Source organism: Temnothorax americanus, unplaced genomic scaffold (genome assembly GCF_048541705.1).
Source record: "Temnothorax americanus isolate GAGA-0224 unplaced genomic scaffold, ASM4854170v1 Scaffold12, whole genome shotgun sequence".
In the NCBI taxonomy this organism is placed as follows: domain Eukaryota; kingdom Metazoa; phylum Arthropoda; class Insecta; order Hymenoptera; family Formicidae; genus Temnothorax; species Temnothorax americanus.
In genome coordinates this window covers 1089010-1106721 of record NW_027509253.1, presented here as the reverse complement: position 1 = coordinate 1106721, position 17712 = coordinate 1089010, and the positions used below count along the sequence as shown (strand labels likewise).

The 17712-nt window shown below is 38.7% G+C and overlaps 2 protein-coding genes across 4 annotated transcripts; one reads left to right on the top strand and one right to left on the bottom strand.

Annotated features, from left to right (window-relative positions):
* Positions 1-225: 225 nt before the first annotated feature.
* LOC143893175 (hsc70-interacting protein) lies at positions 226-17675 on the top strand. 2 transcript variants are annotated; one of them, XM_077398243.1, is made up of 5 exons: positions 226-364; positions 679-959; positions 1062-1474; positions 16213-16428; positions 16913-17675. In XM_077398243.1, the coding sequence occupies exons 2-5, from the start codon at positions 686-688 to the stop codon at positions 17153-17155; spliced, it is 1146 nt and encodes a 381-aa protein (XP_077254369.1). In that variant the 5' UTR covers positions 226-364; positions 679-685; the 3' UTR covers positions 17156-17675. The 2 variants fall into 2 exon arrangements, with proteins under 2 accessions (XP_077254369.1, XP_077254368.1); XM_077398242.1 differs by having other exon boundaries at positions 230-423.
* On the bottom strand, positions 2130-13273 carry LOC143893157 (uncharacterized). Of its 2 annotated transcripts, none has more exons than XM_077398198.1 (11): positions 12784-13273; positions 8514-8600; positions 8366-8448; positions 8070-8268; positions 7182-7964; positions 6774-7034; positions 6529-6645; positions 6157-6389; positions 5662-5853; positions 5285-5548; positions 2130-5129 (listed from the first exon to the last, which is right to left on the bottom strand). In XM_077398198.1, the coding sequence occupies exons 1-11, from the start codon at positions 12854-12856 to the stop codon at positions 4746-4748; spliced, it is 2676 nt and encodes an 891-aa protein (XP_077254324.1). In that variant the 5' UTR covers positions 12857-13273; the 3' UTR covers positions 2130-4745. The 2 variants fall into 2 exon arrangements, with proteins under 2 accessions (XP_077254324.1, XP_077254325.1); XM_077398199.1 differs by having other exon boundaries at positions 6157-6329; positions 12784-13249.
* Positions 17676-17712: the final 37 nt, after the last annotated feature.

The following is a 17712-nucleotide window of genomic DNA, read 5'->3' as shown; positions in this document are numbered from 1 at the left end:
AAGCCGTAGGAAAATAGACCACGCACACTCGATTATTCTTCAAGCGCGAGGAGAATAATCGACTGTGCGTGGTCTATTTCCTTACGGCCTTACGATTACAACTAAAACTTTGTTACGTGCAATGGCCTTAGGGATTTCAAGCAACACGAACAAACCTAATGATTCGACCAATCCGTGAATTCCGACTGTGGCGACGGAATTCGATACATGTACATACGCAACACGCCACACACGGCGTCGTCTTGCGACTCTTGCGTTTTCCGCATCCGGTTTTGAATGATATCGCGAAATCGTGGTGTTTGCGTGACTTGTTGTGCGTTTCGACGATAAAGGTGAACGAAAGTCAGAACGAAAAATAATACAGGTACGCGGCAGCGCGCGAGTAAGATCGCTTCGGAGGTCCGCTCGTCTGTAATCAGCGCGGTGAGTTCACTCGAAAATTCTGTGCGCGTCAGGATTCCGAGTTATTATTTCTGTAAGCATAGCCTGGACTCGCGTGTCCTTCGAATTGGAGTAGATATATGCTTTCGCATGGCCGAGGATACGTGTATCTTGATATTTCTTTTGCATCGCGACGTCGTAGACGAACTTCTATTAATGCGAGAGTAACGTTTGGTTATGGCTCGTTCGAATTCACAAACGGAGCACTTTATTTGATAGACCGATATCTGTTTGCAGAACAAACATGGAGATGTTCAACGACAACGTCGCGCAACAGTTCAGAACGTTCGCTCGGCATTGCATCGACAATCCGTCTCTTCTGCGCGATCCGAAGCTGTCCTTTATCAAGGATTTGATAGAACATTATGGCGGTAAGATACCGGAAGCTGAGACCAACGATTCGTCGGATGCCAAGACAGAGTTTGAGAGCAAACCCGCGGAACCGCAGCCCGAACCGGAGCCGGCGAGCGAAGAGAGTGAGGAGAGCGACTTGGAGCTGGATATGACTGGCGTAATCGGTTTGTATAATTATCTCTTTCAAATCGTACGTATATACTTTTACGTTGTTCTGTGCAATAAATATATAATGATGCAATACGTGTGTTTCTTTTGTTTTTTAGAACCGGACGAAGATGCTCCTCAGAAAATGGGAAACTTGACTTTGGAGCCCACGGAGGAAGAAATCGCGGAGTCGCAGGCAAAAAGATCCGAAGCGGTCTCAGCGTTTGTGGAGAAAGATTACGAGAAGGCCATACAATTTTATACAGAGGCTATTGTATTGAACCCTCAAGCGGCCTTGCTGTACGCTAAACGCAGTCAAGTTTTCTTGTTATTGAACAAGCCGAACGCTTGCATTCGTGACTGCAATCGTGCCATAGAATTAAATCCGGACAGCGCGGCGGCTCACAAATTTCGAGGAAGAGCCCACCATCTGCTTGGAAAGTTCGAGGAAGCGGCGAACGATCTGAGACTGGCCTGTAAACTTGATTTTGACGAGCAAGCGGACGAATGGCTACGCGAGACCACGCCAAATGTAAGTAACTTTACGTTTTGCATGGGAAACATTGCGTTTGGCGTAATGAGTGCATTCTGTTTTGCATGTGTAGAGTATCTCATATCTCGCCTTAAAAACGAAACTTTTTTTTATATAAAATATGAGTTTCCAAAGCGGGTTACTATTCAACCTCGTAACCTTCAACTTTCCTAAGTTCTTATAAAGCTGAGGCACGTGTGGAAATTAAACCCAAAACTTGTCGACTATTAGTTGACCATTCTCATATCACGTGTGCGTCCAGAAAATAATATTCAAGAAATAACGAATATTTTGACTGTTAAAGGTCATAGTCAAGTTATAAAATTCTACAAAAAATTTTTAAAATTTTGTCAAAGTCTATAAAATTCCTTAGAGAAAGTAATATTTTTGTATAACGGTTGCATAAAAAATTGCATACGCATTTTAATAAGAATGCAACGTTTGTAAAATGCAGCTTGCACAGATTATTTTATAGCTTACAATCCATGTTTAATATGTAACTGTTACTTCGAAAACAAGTTCTCTTTTGATAAGATAAGCCTTTGCAAACTTGCTTATTTGCCTGCTTATCAAATGCGAGTATACATATATTTATCTATTGAATTTTATAAATAGATGATTCATTGTATTTGGGTATGAAATGACATAGCACGTATACACAAACAGCAACCACGACACATGTTCTTATTTAAAACGTACACTTGCCTAAATGTAATTATTTATGTGTGTGTATGTGTGTGTGTATAAGATTCATATAATAATTCTATCTCAGCTTAGATATATGTATATATTGTGTGTCAATATATTAACTCTAACTAAAGAAGTAGATGCCTTGATAACATATGTCTGTAACATTAAATTAACTTGACGTAAACTTTGTATAATGTAGAATAACAATGATGACAGTAGCAACAACAATGGTAATAACAATAATAATATCAACAATACACATTTTCAACGCTGAATAAATTATGTTATATTTATGTTATTATTTTATATAAATGAAAAACTTGCTTTTCGATGTTCGCAATTTAGGGTGTAAATCACTTGCGATGCATCTAACACGTTCGCACTTTTACTTGAAAAAATTAATGTGCGTATAATGAACTGAAAACATTTGTTATACAATTTACCTTAGAATCGTGATATTTGATTAGGATCATGGATGATAATCTAATTATTCGGAACAGTTTGTTTAAAAATAATGAAATATATTTGGAACAGATATATATATATATATATATATATATATATATATATATATATATAGCAACAAAAACAATTTAAAGATATAAAATGATTATTTAAGAGTTCGAATTTAGATTGTGAATTTTGCAATTTAGGATTTAAAGATTTAATGATCAAAGGCTTTGAAAGAATCTAAGGACGGTGTTTGTAAATCTGAAAAGTGAAACAACTAAGAATTTGAAAATTTATAAATTTTAATATTTAAGATGTGTATATGCATGTATCTTACATATTAAAATTTAGTTTTTTAATATATATATATATATATATATATATATATATATAGAGAGAGAGAGAGAGAGAGAGAGAGCTATTTTATATGATACGGTGTTTAAAGATGTAGGAAACTTATATTCTGTCTAACTAGAAGGAAGCCTTAAATTTTTGTAATCAAAAATACGTCGTGATTCGTCTCACACGTTAACTGAGCAATGCGTGAGAGATCAGCATATCTTTAATTATTTAATTACACATTTTAATAAGAACACAAAATCAGCTTATACAAGGTATTCCACAAAAGCCACAAGAAGAGATCATTTTATCTCTTTTTCGTAATGGAAATATTTCGGTATAATTAGTTTTAATTTCCCCGGTACAGAGGAATTTGGCGGACGAAATCGTCAACGTTACGTCGATTCTGGAGAGTCTATCTTCTTCCGAGATAATCAGCCAACGTCGATTCGTCGTGAGAATTTAAGGATTCGGTGCAACGGTGGTTTAATTTACGTTTTCAAAAGCTCGAGAAAATTGAACTTAAAGTTAAAACAACTACAATTAAGACGAAAATGATACGACGATTAATACGAAATCTAAATATCTAAAATAAAGTTAATTTTATAGACAGGTCAATCTCTACCTCTGAAATTAAATTTCTTAAAATTAACATCCATAATGAATATGTGAATAAAAATTTGAAATTTCCAAATTAAGGTGTAAAATTTCATGGTTGCATCGGATTCTTCGAAATCTAATGTACAAAATGCAATGTTTTTTCTCTTCATCTAATCGAAAAATGCGAAAATATGTGATTGAAACCGCGGCGTGATAGAGCCTTCTTTTTCTGGCCGTCTGTATATGAAGTAATGCAAAATTTGTGATTTTCGAGATCGATTTTCTAGAGTAAATAGTCGGTAAGGAGCCACAGAAAAAATCGACTGCAAAGCTGATCATATAATTTGATATAAAATCCGAAATCGAAAACTTTATCCATTAATACATGCCCTGACGAGACGACTACCTTAAATTTGGGAAAGAAACAGAAAATAATGAAATAAGTCTGAATTCCTAGATTCTTTAACATTAAGTTTTGAAGAATTTTTTCGAGCATCTAGGAAACTGAGGTATAATCCACTGTCGCACCGAGGCCTCGAATTTTCGCCGAGAGGAACCGATATCTGAACACATAAATTCAAAGGGAACTCTCACTGTCCGCTTTTGGATCGGAATGGTAGCACTCGCATTGTTTTACCAGACACAAGCAATACACTCGCTCTTCTTCTGCAACCGGAGGAAGTGTTCCGACCACTGAACTCGTGATATCACACGCCACATCGTGCTCACGTTTTTTTTCTTCACATTGCGCCATGTCGTGAAGGACGAGGCTAAACTATTCGGATCTAGAAATTACATGGAGCGTTACTCGCCCGCTCGAATGATGGTACCCCTCCCCCTCCCAATTTTCGTAATTTCGAGACTCCATGCCCTTCCGCCTTTCGCGACCGTCAGTTTCTTTTGCGAACCGACTTTTTGTCATCGGAGCACCTCGAGTATAACTCGCGAGGGTAGCGCGCGATCTCTAGCTGCCCGTGTTTCAAGAAGAAAATCCTTGGTACCATCTCAAATATCGGACCACGTTTTTCAGCTCGTTCACCGTCGTCGAGCATCCTCTAAAGCTACCAAGGCATTTCGGCTACAGGCTGAGTGTATATTCTTCTCTCGGTCTAGCGAAGGTAAACGTCGCTTTGTCGCCAGTCCAGTATTTCACATGGTATCAAGAGCTCCGTTCCGGAACGCGGATACGCACTCAACTCGGTGGGCTGTTGCCTTCGTTCTCGTGCAGCACCGCCTCTACCGACTTCCTATAGTTGCCCACCAGCTCGGGTAGATCGTAGGCGATGGCCACGTCGAGCCTGTTGATCGGACAGCCGCGGAAGTACGTGCACGTGGTGCTCAGCAGCGGGAAATCGTAGAGCGGATTCAGCCGGAAGAAATCACGGTAGACATCCGGATCCGGTAGATCGTAGCGCGATATGTTGGTGAGAGTGCTGAGGCCCTCGTAGATGTGATAGTCCTGCGGGTTCTCGATGATCTTATCGCTGATCTCTCGCTTGTTGCCGAAGAATGTCTTGTGATTGTAATACGTCGTCAGATAGCAATCTACCATCTTAGCGTGATTGCGCACTCGTACCTGAAATTGACAAAGATCGAACGCGTCAAGTGGATTTGTTTCAATAAAACGGTTTAATATTATTTAATAGATTTGTATCGTGAATTTCTGTATTATTTTCTTCGAGGAAAGACCGATTTTGCTTTTCGCTAGAATTTATGTTTATGTAAACTCACGGCGAATCTTCTGGCGCTCGCTATCTTGTGCTCGACCCTCTTGGTTATTGCGGAACGTAGGTCGCGAAGGAATGCGCGTTCTTGAGCGTATAACAACCTGGTGGGCGCACCAGCCTCGTAGGGTAACGACCATAACGACGTGGAGTACATTATAGGCGGCTCCGCGCTTGACATGAGCGGTGATATATTCCAGATTAGGGCGCCTTGCACCCTCATGAGTTCCTCGGGCTTTACCTGATCGGCTTTGTTGAGAATAATACGAGTCTGTTTGAAAGTAATGTTAAATTATATTAGATTTTTTCTTTTTAGGACAAGTCTCTCGAGGCAAATAATGCTCCTTTACTCCAATATTTTATTATTTTTGTCCTCTCACTCACCTGATATTCTCTTCCCTTTAACTGATCAAGAATCGCCTCGGTTTCGGGACCGACGTCCAACTTGGCGGGATCGTAAACCAAAAATATTATGTCCGCTCGATCGATGAACCACTGGCACGCATCATTAAAGGGAAATAAGCGTTGAACTTGCTTTCGAATCTCTAAAATACCTGGAATCTCGACGATGTTCACCTAATAATATATCAAATAATATACGGAATTTTATATATTATAATTTTATATATTACGCACATAAATTGCCTCGAATATTAATAATAATTTTATTTTCTCTCCTTTTCTTCGCATCTTTTAAATTCCATTATTAACAAATGTTTAATCGTGTGTGATTAATATATTAAAATGGTTTGATTAAAATTGTAAATTGAAACTTTTTACCTTAGAGTTTTTAAAATTTAATAAAGAATAGAACAAAATTTTATCTCGCATAATTTTGAGGATTAGTCGTTAAACGGTAAATCATTTGCGATCGCTTACTTTTTCGAGCAACTTGTTATTAAGTCGCAGGCCTCTGAGACGATCCAACAGACCCTGTCCAAACTTCTGCAGTCCCGAAAAGGTCCAATCGGCGGCCAACTGGGTACCGTCGAGAACCTCCTCCTCCTCGCCGTGCATTATTATGTTGAAGTACGCCGGTGATGGCTCGGCTCCTGTGTCATTTTTTCCATTTGGCGATTTGCAATGCTCTTCTAAGCACTCTCTCAAACCACCTAAACACTCTCTGTATATTCATGCTCCTAGCATGCCATCTACTGCTAGTTGTAAGTCTTAGCTACTTTATCAGCGCAAAGCCAAAGAAGAAAATGTAAGGAAGAGATATCACGATTCCTCTTTTAGTTAATTACCCACCTGTCCTCAATGACACTGGCTTGTACTCGATGTCGAGCAGATAATTAATGATAGACGATTTTCCGCCACTCCACGGTCCCATAAACAGCACTAGTGGCTTGGAGAATATTTCAGGATCTAATGAAGTAGAGTAATAGTTATAGATTAATGTTTGTAAATCTTAATTTAAAGATACATTGTTTATTTTGCCTTAATACTTAAATGTGAATGAATTAAAAACAATTTTAAAATCATTGCTCGCTTACCTCCGAAATGCCTGTTGCTCAAGTCTCTATATTTGTACATAGTCTCTAACGGCTTTATAGCGGAGTCGTAGAGTCTCTTTAAATCCCTAAGAATAATATCAGCCTCTTTTTCTATAGCTCGTTCTTTTCTCTCATTTTCTTCGTCCAATTTTAGCAATTGATTAATGTGATCTCTGGGCCGAAGGTTCTCCGGAATTTCGATTTCTTGATCTTGAATTAAATCCTCCTCTGGAGTATGCTCCTGTTCTTCCTCACTTGCACCTGACGATATAGAATTGTATTATAAATTATATTAACTACATTCTACGTCAGTAATATAAAATGTAACAATTAATATGATTATATCATAACAAAGATAGAGAGGATGAATTTATATAACTCGAATATTATTTATAAGAACTTTTTTACCTTCTTCTTCAGATTCGTCATCTGCTTCGGCGCCTTCTTCACCGACTTCTCGCTTGCCGCGCAATTTTACCTCTTCACTTTCCTCTTCCTCGGACTTGACGTCCTCCTCTTCCGATTTTTCATCTTTCTCTTCAGTCTTCGCATCCTCCTCTTCCGCGGATTTCGTTTCACTTTCCTCGGATTTCGCCTCTTCTTCCTCCTTTGATTTTGTCTCGTCTTCCGCCGACGTTCCCTCTTCTCCTTCAGCAGATTTTGCTGTTTCTTCTTCTTCCGACTTTGTTTCTTCTTCTACATCGGCGGACTCTGCTGTCTCAGCATTTTCCGCGCTTTCCCTTTCTTTTTCTTCACCCTCAGCTTCAGGGCTTTTATCTTGCGATTCCTCCTCAGTGTCACCTTTCTCATCCTCACCGTTTACTGTCTGCTCTTCGGTCGATTCGGCGCCCTCTTCGGCTTTACCGTCACCTTCTTCTTCTTTATCGGATTCTTCTTCAACACTAGCTTCCGCCTCTTCTTTAGACTCGACTCCTACTTCTTCAGTGGCTTCTTTGGACTCCTCTTGTTCCTCGTCTTTCGATTCTTCGGTTTCATCCTTTTCTTCTTCGGACTTCGCTTCGTCGTCTACTTTCTCCTTCTCCTCGGATTTTTCGTCTTCTTTTGTCTCTTCGTCGGATTTCTTTTCGTCTTCTTCTTCAGTTTTTTCTTCGCTTTCCGTCACTTTTTCGGAGGAGTCGGTTTGGTCTCCGTCGCCTTCAGTTACCTCAGCGGACGCTCCCTCAGCTTTTTCTGAATAATATTGGTATTTTCTTTTGTTATATCCTTCAAATACTTGCATTTTCAAATCCGAAAATATCACCATTTATCTAAAGCATCAACGATTATTAATTCTACCTTCACCACTTTCATCAGTCGCAGCTTCCTCGCTTCGTTCTTCTTTTTCGGATATCTCCTCTGCTTTTTCTTCGCTAGCGTCGGCTTGCTCCTCGGTTGCTTCCTTGCTCTCGTCGGCAGTCGCTCCCGCGCTTTCCTCTACCGATCCCTCCTCGTCCTTAGCCTCTTCTTTCGAAGCGTCGTCTCCTGCCTCGCCAGTCTAAATAAATACATTTTTGATAGTAGGATTTCTTTGGAATATTCCTTATATTGCAAATTAACTTTAATTATGTGAACAAATTAAGGGTCGTGCTTACTTCCTCGCTCGCAGGTGATGCTTCCTCATGGCTCTCTTGGTCGATCTCGATTTCGACCTCTGCACTGGTCTGCTCCAAAGATCCTTCAAACGAAATATTCTAGAAATCGCTGTGTTCCAGCTGAGTATTCGCCATCATCTAATATTACCTGTGCCGAGATCCTTCAGCGCTTTCTCGATGTACGGTCGACATAGGTCCTCGGATGGTACCTGGGTTGGCTCGTCGCACTGCACTCCTGAAACGTTATTTCAACGTTTAGCAGTTTTTGCTTGAGTCTCAAAAGAAATCTTTGTTTTATATTTTACGTATGCAATGTTTTGTCAGAGAAATAATTAAAAATTAAGTCACTTGAAAACATTTAGATGATATAATAAATCTCCTAAAATAGTCTTAATATTTATAATAATGATTTTTTACGTGAATTATTTTAATCTATTATCAAGATCTCTATTGAAATATTTAGAATTTCTAATCAAACTTCTTATTCAAAAGTTTTAGGATTTATCATATTTACAACTTATCCTAAAATAAAAATATTTAGCATATTAGAGATCACAGATACACGTGTTTTTGCTAAAAGATGATTATACACACGTGTCATCGTTTAGATCCGATATAATTGAATTCGTCAAATTCACCCGTCACCGATTCATCACCGTGTCTGATTAATTCGCGATATCGAATAGCGAACTTGACGTTACTCGAAGTCTCGCATACGTGCGTACGCCGAGATATTTACATTGTTCGTGTGTCGCCGTGTGTGCCAGAAATTTTCGGCCAGGAGAATTCTCGTTGCGCGCTTTAACGCGACCGTGCCAAAAGATATCGCGCGCCGTATTAGATAACTCACCGCACGGAGCCTTCGGCGACGGTGAGTTTAACGCCACGCGACCACTAACCCGAAATATCTGACCCAGGTGACGCAAGAGACCTGTCAAAGTCATTACGCGCACATTCTGGCCGAGCGGGCCGTGCGCGTGTTCGCGCCCGGTGACAGGTGTTCAGGAACACCTAGCGCGACTTGTCATCCAACGTGTCTGATGAAAGTTTTGCATTGCCGCATCAAGTGCGGTTCTTTTACAAACGGACGTACGGATTTTACGGATTAACCAGCTGGTTCTTGTTAAATGATACATTCGAATTTCAACGAATCCTTTAACGCAATCGAAAATTAATCGAGGATTGAAAAAATTAATTGAACATAAAGAGAAAAAATGAGAGAGAGAGAGAGAGAGAGAGAGAGAGAGAGAGAGAGAGAGAGAGAGAGAGAGAGAAGGCATACGTTAAATGAAAAGAAACTTAAAAGCGCAAGATGACGTTCCCCAATCATTTTATTTTATCTTAGAGCTTTAATAACTATATGAAAATATACGTGTCTCTTTTCCTCAATTCAGATAACTAAAACTGCTAGCTGAAAGAGCTTGGACTCTTTGCTATTGTTTTCCGTATATTTCCAATATTATTAATTTTTTTCTTTAATAGTCATGAAATTAAATATACCAGAACGTAATTGGATATACATTTCATTAATATATAGAAGACAACGAGACAATATTCTTGTCTCGTTATCATTCTATTTGAGTAATCTGTATCCTTGCGCGAGACAATTGTATCCCAAATTTCGTTAGAGAGCTGTTTGCGAGGAAGAAGCTTCTCTTAACTTCTTTTTAACTTGTACACAATATCGACGGTAGTTTGCTCGTGCGACGGAACGTAATTTAATAGGCACTACCACTGCGAAATGCGAAGACGGTGGAATTTCCACCGAAGAAAATGTCGATATCATCTTTCTAGGCGGTACCTGGGACGTGGCCGGCTTCTAAGTTTAGCGGCGGGTAGGCGGCTTTGAGCCGAGCAACACTCGAAAATATTTATATATTAGGCGAGCGAATCGTATTTTTATCATCTCTTCCTACGAGGAAATATTATGAGTTGATTGGACTGCTCGCTTTTCCGTCGGTCAGACGAAGTTTATTAATTTAATAGGATATCGTATTATTTTTACCCGCGATTGGTCAACGCGTAGTAGCGCACAGTAACTTGGACTTTATGTCGCGAAGAAAATTATTGAGATTTTTGCGATGTTAAATAAATTTCAAGCTGTTACGATTACGATACACGTGTTTATAGAGCATACCATGAAACTTATGTATTTCGACTAAAATTGAAATTGACATAGTTATATTTTAAAAAGCGATTAAACTGATGCGAATTGATAAAATAAAGCTATAAACGTGATAGTATTGGTGAAACTGCAGAGAACTTTTGCCAGTTTCATTTGATAGTTGCTTGAGTTTGGATGCCGCCGGGGTAGTACCTCAAACGTCAGAGAATCGTATAATAGTTTATGAGTTCACGTGATCGTACGTAAACACGAGAAGTTTCATTTTGCGGGATATCTTTACGTGTCTCTCCCTCACTACATCTCATTGTTATATCACATACCGCAATTTTTGGCACAAGGTTCTAGTTTTTGTAACTTCTCCGAGAAACAAGATTCAAGCAAGATCGTTTCACGCTTTTAATCGAGGCCCTTTTATTAGCTTTTCTTGGATTGTCAAGCCATTTTCCTCTTTGGCCACATATAGCGTTACGTGAGAAACAAATATAAACCTTCCTCTTTTTTATAATATAAATAATAATATTAATTAATTAAATATAACAATATTTCGATCAAATGACGAAATCCTCAATATTTTGATTCAATGTCATGTTTCGATTTCAATGCAGAAAAATGAATATGAGTGATTTCTCTCTTGCCATATATGTTTTGAAACTTAAGTCATTTTTATAAAACCACTTTCTAAGACTCTACCCTAAGTCATTGTCGAGTGTGCTTTATCGGAAAGTACATAATTATCCTATCACTTCCTGAGTGAGAAAATTTGTCTCCCGTCGGTTTCCGTGATGGTGCGATAATACGAACAAATTTTGAGTTACGGGTGATAGGAGGAGACGCATGCAGGCAGCTGTCGTTTGGCAAGCGCAGCTGCGCCGGATAAAGATAGAATCCCGAGTCTTGTTCCATAGTCTACGATATGTATAGCTTTTTGCTGCACTTAGTCGTTGGAAATTTTTGCGACCATGAACGTCATAAAACTTGATACAAATATAAAATTTGACACGAATACTGCTTTCTTCAACATGATCTTTATAAAATATCATTGTTTTTTTTCCACACGTGAAAGTTCATTTATAATCGTTTAATGAGATACGTGACGCTACTTGGGGAGCAATCCGATTTGTCATAAATATTGGAGGTTACGATAATAATTAAATTTATTTTAAATTTATTCGACTTGTTATTTAATTATAAAAGAATTGAGAATGGAACTTATCGATGATCCGATCACACAGCTAGAACAATTCGTTTCTGGAGATTTAGAACGACGCTGGCACGAATTTATGCGGTTTCTTATGTAATTATCGTGCGCGCGGGTTGATGACAGCCAACTCCCATCGATTCCTAAAATAACAAATCCTTGAATCGACGACTTTTATTTAAACTCCGAGACGACGCGTTGGGCGCATCTTCAACCATCAGCAATTCAATTTATTCAATTACCGCGCAAAGTGAAATATTTTTATTTAAAGTATATCTGAAATATATACACTTAGTGACTTATTTAAAAGGCACCATTTGATTTTATCAATCGCTAGTTTATGAAAAATTATATGACGAATATCTTTCAAATTTATCGCATTTAGTGGATTATTTAAATTACACGATAAATAAAAATAATAAAAGAAATGATAGAGTCAAACGAAAAGGATAAGAAAATAGATAATAGACGTAATCTTAATTTCGATAAAAGAGTAAAATTATTGTATTGATTAGAATCTTTCGCGAAATTCTTAGTAGATTCTTAGCGAAAGGTATTAAATTATAGCTGAGTCATCTGTGCACGTATAGAAACGAGAAAGCTATAGGGGTCGATGACGCGAACCGCGGTAATTTTACGTAACATTGACCTTCGTCAGTCAATCGTCATAGTTTCGTCAACGTTACAGTTCCATTGTCGTCGACAATCGATGGTCAATCGTATACGAAGAAACTATATCCTTCTCACATTTTTGCTTACTACAGCAACTCCGGTTGTAATTAAAACATAATTGGAACAGGTTTTGGTCAAGATCTGGCTTTGATGTTCAAACTATAACAATCTAACTATAGCACAGTCAGGACGAACTCTTAATATTTTACATCGATGACAAGACTAATAAAGAAACGTCGATACGAGACAAACGAACTGAAAGCTTCGAATCTGTTGATTAGACGAGATCGATCGGTCGACGAGATCGAATCACTGGCCGCACGAATAAATTTACGTTCGCGAGATCCAGCTCTCAACGTGTACGATCCAGTTGTTCGAGACGCGCTAAGGCTCATCCGCGTGGGGTCTGGCAGTTTTACTGACCTCGTAAGGTAACGGCTAGAACGCTCAGGAGGAGGCCCACGACGAGCGCGGGTCTCATCCGCGCACCCGTCATCTCGTCACACTAGACACTACGCGATCGGCCGGGGCCAGGGCTGGCACACAGCTCGTCCTCTCTCACTTCTCGATCCCGTCGTCGCCTTCGACTCCAACTAGCCCGCGAGGCACTGGCATTGTCACTACCGCCAAACCCCGAAGACGCCCCTCTCTTCTTCTTCCTCTTTACCCCACGGGCGCAACGGCAACGGCAGCGGCAGTGGCAGCGGTTCGTCCCGCTTTTCCCCTTTTTCTTCACTTCACCGTCCTACTTTTCCACGGGCCCACCTCGTCCGGACCACCTCGTGCGGTTATCGGTCGGACGACGGAAAAACTTCCGACGCGTGCGGAAGCACCCTCACCCTCGCACACGTTACATCGAGTGCGTCATTGAGCGAAGTGGCCAGACTCGGCCGCGATCGACAGCTGCGAGAGTTCTCTATCGACTCTACGAGTATTACCCGCTTTGACGTTATTCGACGATTTGGCTTTGGACATCAGACGCATTAGCAACAATGCAACAATTCGGTGATTCAAACCAAAATCCTGAGTCGCTCTTATCTTTGATATCGTCTGCTCGTATTCCTTATCTCGATTTATATGACGTATTGAATAACGCGTAACGTTAATGGAAAGGGAAGAGGAGGGTCTCTTTCGACGAGCAGCGAGTAGCTTTTATTTTTATACACGGATAATCACGGAGACGCGACGTAGATCAAGGTCGCCTATTCCACGCGACTACGTGAGATCCGCGATTGAAATATAGTTGTCAGGATGCAAGTATGTACGTAATACTTTGCCGAATATCAGGATTCATGGACCGGTGCTCGTCGTCAATTATTTCAGACTTTATTATTCCAAAAAGGAAGAAGAAAATGTTTTGTTCCAGCTTCCAATATTAATTGGAAATCGCCGATATTGTTTATTCAAATTCTAGTTACCATTATCCGATGTTTAATCATCCCGAATTGATTAATTATAGCTCGATATTTTTGAGGATGATTCTAAAATTGGGGTCCGATCTCTTCATTCTCTAGTAATCTTCGTGTTCTTGGCAACTTTGTAACTAACAATAACTCTTCGAACACTAGTACTTCTACAAATATACATAACGCATAGTGTCTTTCCTCTAGAGCTAATGTCGCGCGGTTTGAAATTTCGGGCTATATCGTGGTGCATTTAAAAATATCTCTCGGCATTCCCGGTGCTCGTCAGAAAGAGAGATCTATCTGGACGAGGGACCAGGTTAACGACGTAAATCGTTGACCGTTTGACGATCTCGTTGCCGCAAGCCACATCGTACATCGTACGTCATCTCCGCGAACCTCACTCCCACAATTTCTACCACGACTTATTCAACCCTTTTTTTTTCTTTGTAACGGAAGTACTTATTTTTTCTACCGTTGCTTCTTCCACCTAGCTTCGCTAAGCAGTATGGTCCGCACTCAGTCGAAAATATGTGCTTTAAAGTTGCGTACGCGCAATCGCGCATTTAGCGCCAAATGTAACGATGTAATGAAAAGATGATATGCAAAATTCGACGGTGAAATTTAGAGGTATAAAATTCTGACATTTTTTATTTGAATTTCCAAATTTTATCTCTAGGATTAAAATATGGGTTTTAGTTCTTTCGCATTTTCAACATTTCGAGAGTATTAAGTTATTGTTTGAAATTTTACCGAGAATATTCTAAATTGTTTGCACAGATTTTGATTTTGTGTAACAGAACTTTTCTTGATTTTATGTGATGCCAATATCCTGCTGCTATTTTTTACTGTCTATTTATAAACCAGTTCCGGATGATGATTAATAGACAAAATTGATTTTTAGTATCTAAAATATCTAAAGACTGATTTCGTCGATCAAGTATCATTAAATACCATCATCATTGGTTTTTGAAATGAGATTTACATTAAACATTTCAAACTTAATTATTTCGCATATTTCTTTAGTTAGTCAATTATAATCATGGAGAGGAGAATTTTGTTGCTTCATTGGTGAAGGCGATTAACCGAAGCGTATAGCGCACGACCAGAGAGATGAGATTCGCCGCGAAATACGCGCGCACAGACGCAGAGGAGCGTCAGAACCGCGGGCGCCTTTATATTTAGAAGCCCGGGTCGCATCCGTATAAGGTGGCCCGTCGTGCAAAAGTCCTCTCTTTCTCCTCTCCTCCCTCTATCTCTCTCTCTCTTTTCGTCTTTCCCCTTTTTTTCGCTGAAAACTCGCGAAAGCTCATGAACTTAATTAATTAGACTTATAGTTGAAAGAAATGCTTAATTACCTTTTGAAAAGCCTTCTTGCTTCAGTAAAGAAAGTATCATGCACAATGCATGACTGTATGTGTATATGCACGTGTATGTATGTGAATGTTATTTATACATCTTGTTATCTCATTATACGTATGACGAAGTGAATTAAATAAATTCTTTAATGCACGGAACATTTTTGTTTTGCGAGACGTACAATAATTTTAACAATTTCTTTCTGTGTATAAAATTGCACGAGTACGAGAGAAGCAACGACTTTTTATTTTATTCAATTTTTATCATATATAATTGAAATGCGTTAATGAATTCTAATTACACTCGAGAAGGCAATTAGCAATTTTGTCATATATTTGCAAAATTTATATTATCTGTTATTTGCAGTTGGGTCTCTGTGATCATTTAATTTTCTACAATATTTGACACTTCCATAATTATATTTTTATTTAAACGGTTGCAAACTAAATTTGCAAATTAAATTTGCATTCATCAGAGCTTGACACAAGCATTAGGTACTTGGGTTTAATGTCTGAAACTTTGATTCAATGTTTTGCTTTTTTTTCGGGGAGACAAATACTGGCGGCTAAGTGGATCGCTTCGCGATCTATAATAAGCTCGTTAATTGTATATGGTCACAATACGTATATATATATTTCAGCCAGGCATATTCCACGTGATTATAATTTAAGATTTGGACTCGTCCCTAAAGACGCACGGTAGATCACTCTCTTTTCCGTAAAAGATCGCATGGATGTCTCATTTATTTATACCTATGTTTAGATCGAAACCTTGCGCGTTCACCATCAAGTTCACAGCTTCGTTCTGCCGCATACTACCCCTTCTCGCGCTTAATTCGCGGTCGCTTTTAATTACCTACTATTCCTAGAGCACGCTGACTTCTTACGCATAATATATTTATGTATAACATCGTAATTCTAACATGCACTTTGTCAGATTTCTTTATTAAACATCTGCATATGTTAGAGAGTAAGGTAGGTAAGTTGTAACTCTCTTGGTTTTATGTGTAGCTCTGTTCTGATATAGTTTTAAGTAAATATAATTTTTTAACAAAAGGAATAGATATCGTTAGACAATAATTATGCACCAGGCGCGAAAGATCGAGGAACACAAGAGGAAGAAGGAACGAAAGGCGCAAGAAAAATTGGAGCGCGAGAGACAAGAAAGATTGCGAAAAGCGCGAGAGGCCGCCAAAGCTCGCGAGGAAAACACGCGAACTTCCCAAACGGAGGCGGGCAATACGTCTCCTGGCGCGGGAGATTTCTATCAATTCCTCAAGGATCCCGATGTACTTCAAGCTTTCGAGGTAAGTCGCGAGGAAAAAACTATAGTCTTTAATAAATGAACAGTACTAGTCGTATTCGTGCTCTTTTTCGGAAAATATATAATGTGTTACATGCTACTATATATAATGAAATATATATTAACGCTCATATTAATAATATACGAATACTTCTCGATTTAATCGGTTTTCGTACGTATAACTTCATTTTAATGACAATTTAGACGCTTATTATAATTTTTACAATTATACATTTTAAAATATTAAAAATATATATGTACATATATATATATATATATATATATATATATATATATAATTTCTAACAAATTTAAACGACCAATTTTTATTTCATGTAAGTATTTCACGTTTGAACATATACATTTTCTTCTTTTCTTCCGCTTCTAAATAAAGAAACAATAACAGATTACGTGATTTAGTTAAAATAATTTTTGTGACTCTTCCGCGACAATGTGCAATTTATTTATTTTCATGGATGAATGTGCAGGATCCGGAAGTGGCCGAGGCCTTCAAGGAGATCTCTACGAATCCGTCAAACGTCCTCAAATACCAGAACAATCCGAAGATAATGGGTCTTATCAATAAGATGGCTTCGAAGTTCGGCGGTGCTGGCGGCATGCCGGGCGCTGCCGGAATGAATTTCCCGGGCGGCATGCCCGGTTTTCCCGGTGCCGGGGCAGGTCGTTTCAATCCCCCGAAACCTCCTCATGATGACGTTGGTCTCGACTAATCGCGATCTAATCACCTTACAGCGAATACGGAGAGCGTGTTACATTTTCGATTAGTTTGACTCATTAAAGGCTGATTTATGTTAATTCTTCTTTTATGTTGCGGTGAAATGCGCTAAACAGGAAAATCATATTGAAAAGAACTGATAATTTAAGGGGTCCTTTAAGTGTAGAATTAATCCTAGTACGCGTCAGCAGGTTCCTAAAGATCCTGTATTTAATTCTTGTTGTTCTTTTACCGGGTAATCTTTAATCTGTGATTTCAGATTACTTAGCTCACTTAAATTTCTTGAAATTATTTTTTGTTCTATTTCTATTTTTTTGAATTACTTATTTAAAAAATTATGCTTCTTGAAATAAAGAATGATAAATTATCTCTCGATAATGAAATGTGTGAGCGCCTTTAATGAGTTAAAGAACGCTAGCGTTTGTTTAACTCTTGATCTATATATATAAGAGTGTGCGTGTGTGTATATATATATATATATATATATATATATATATATATACATACACACACAATGTAAAGCTAGATAAACATATATACACACAACAGCAT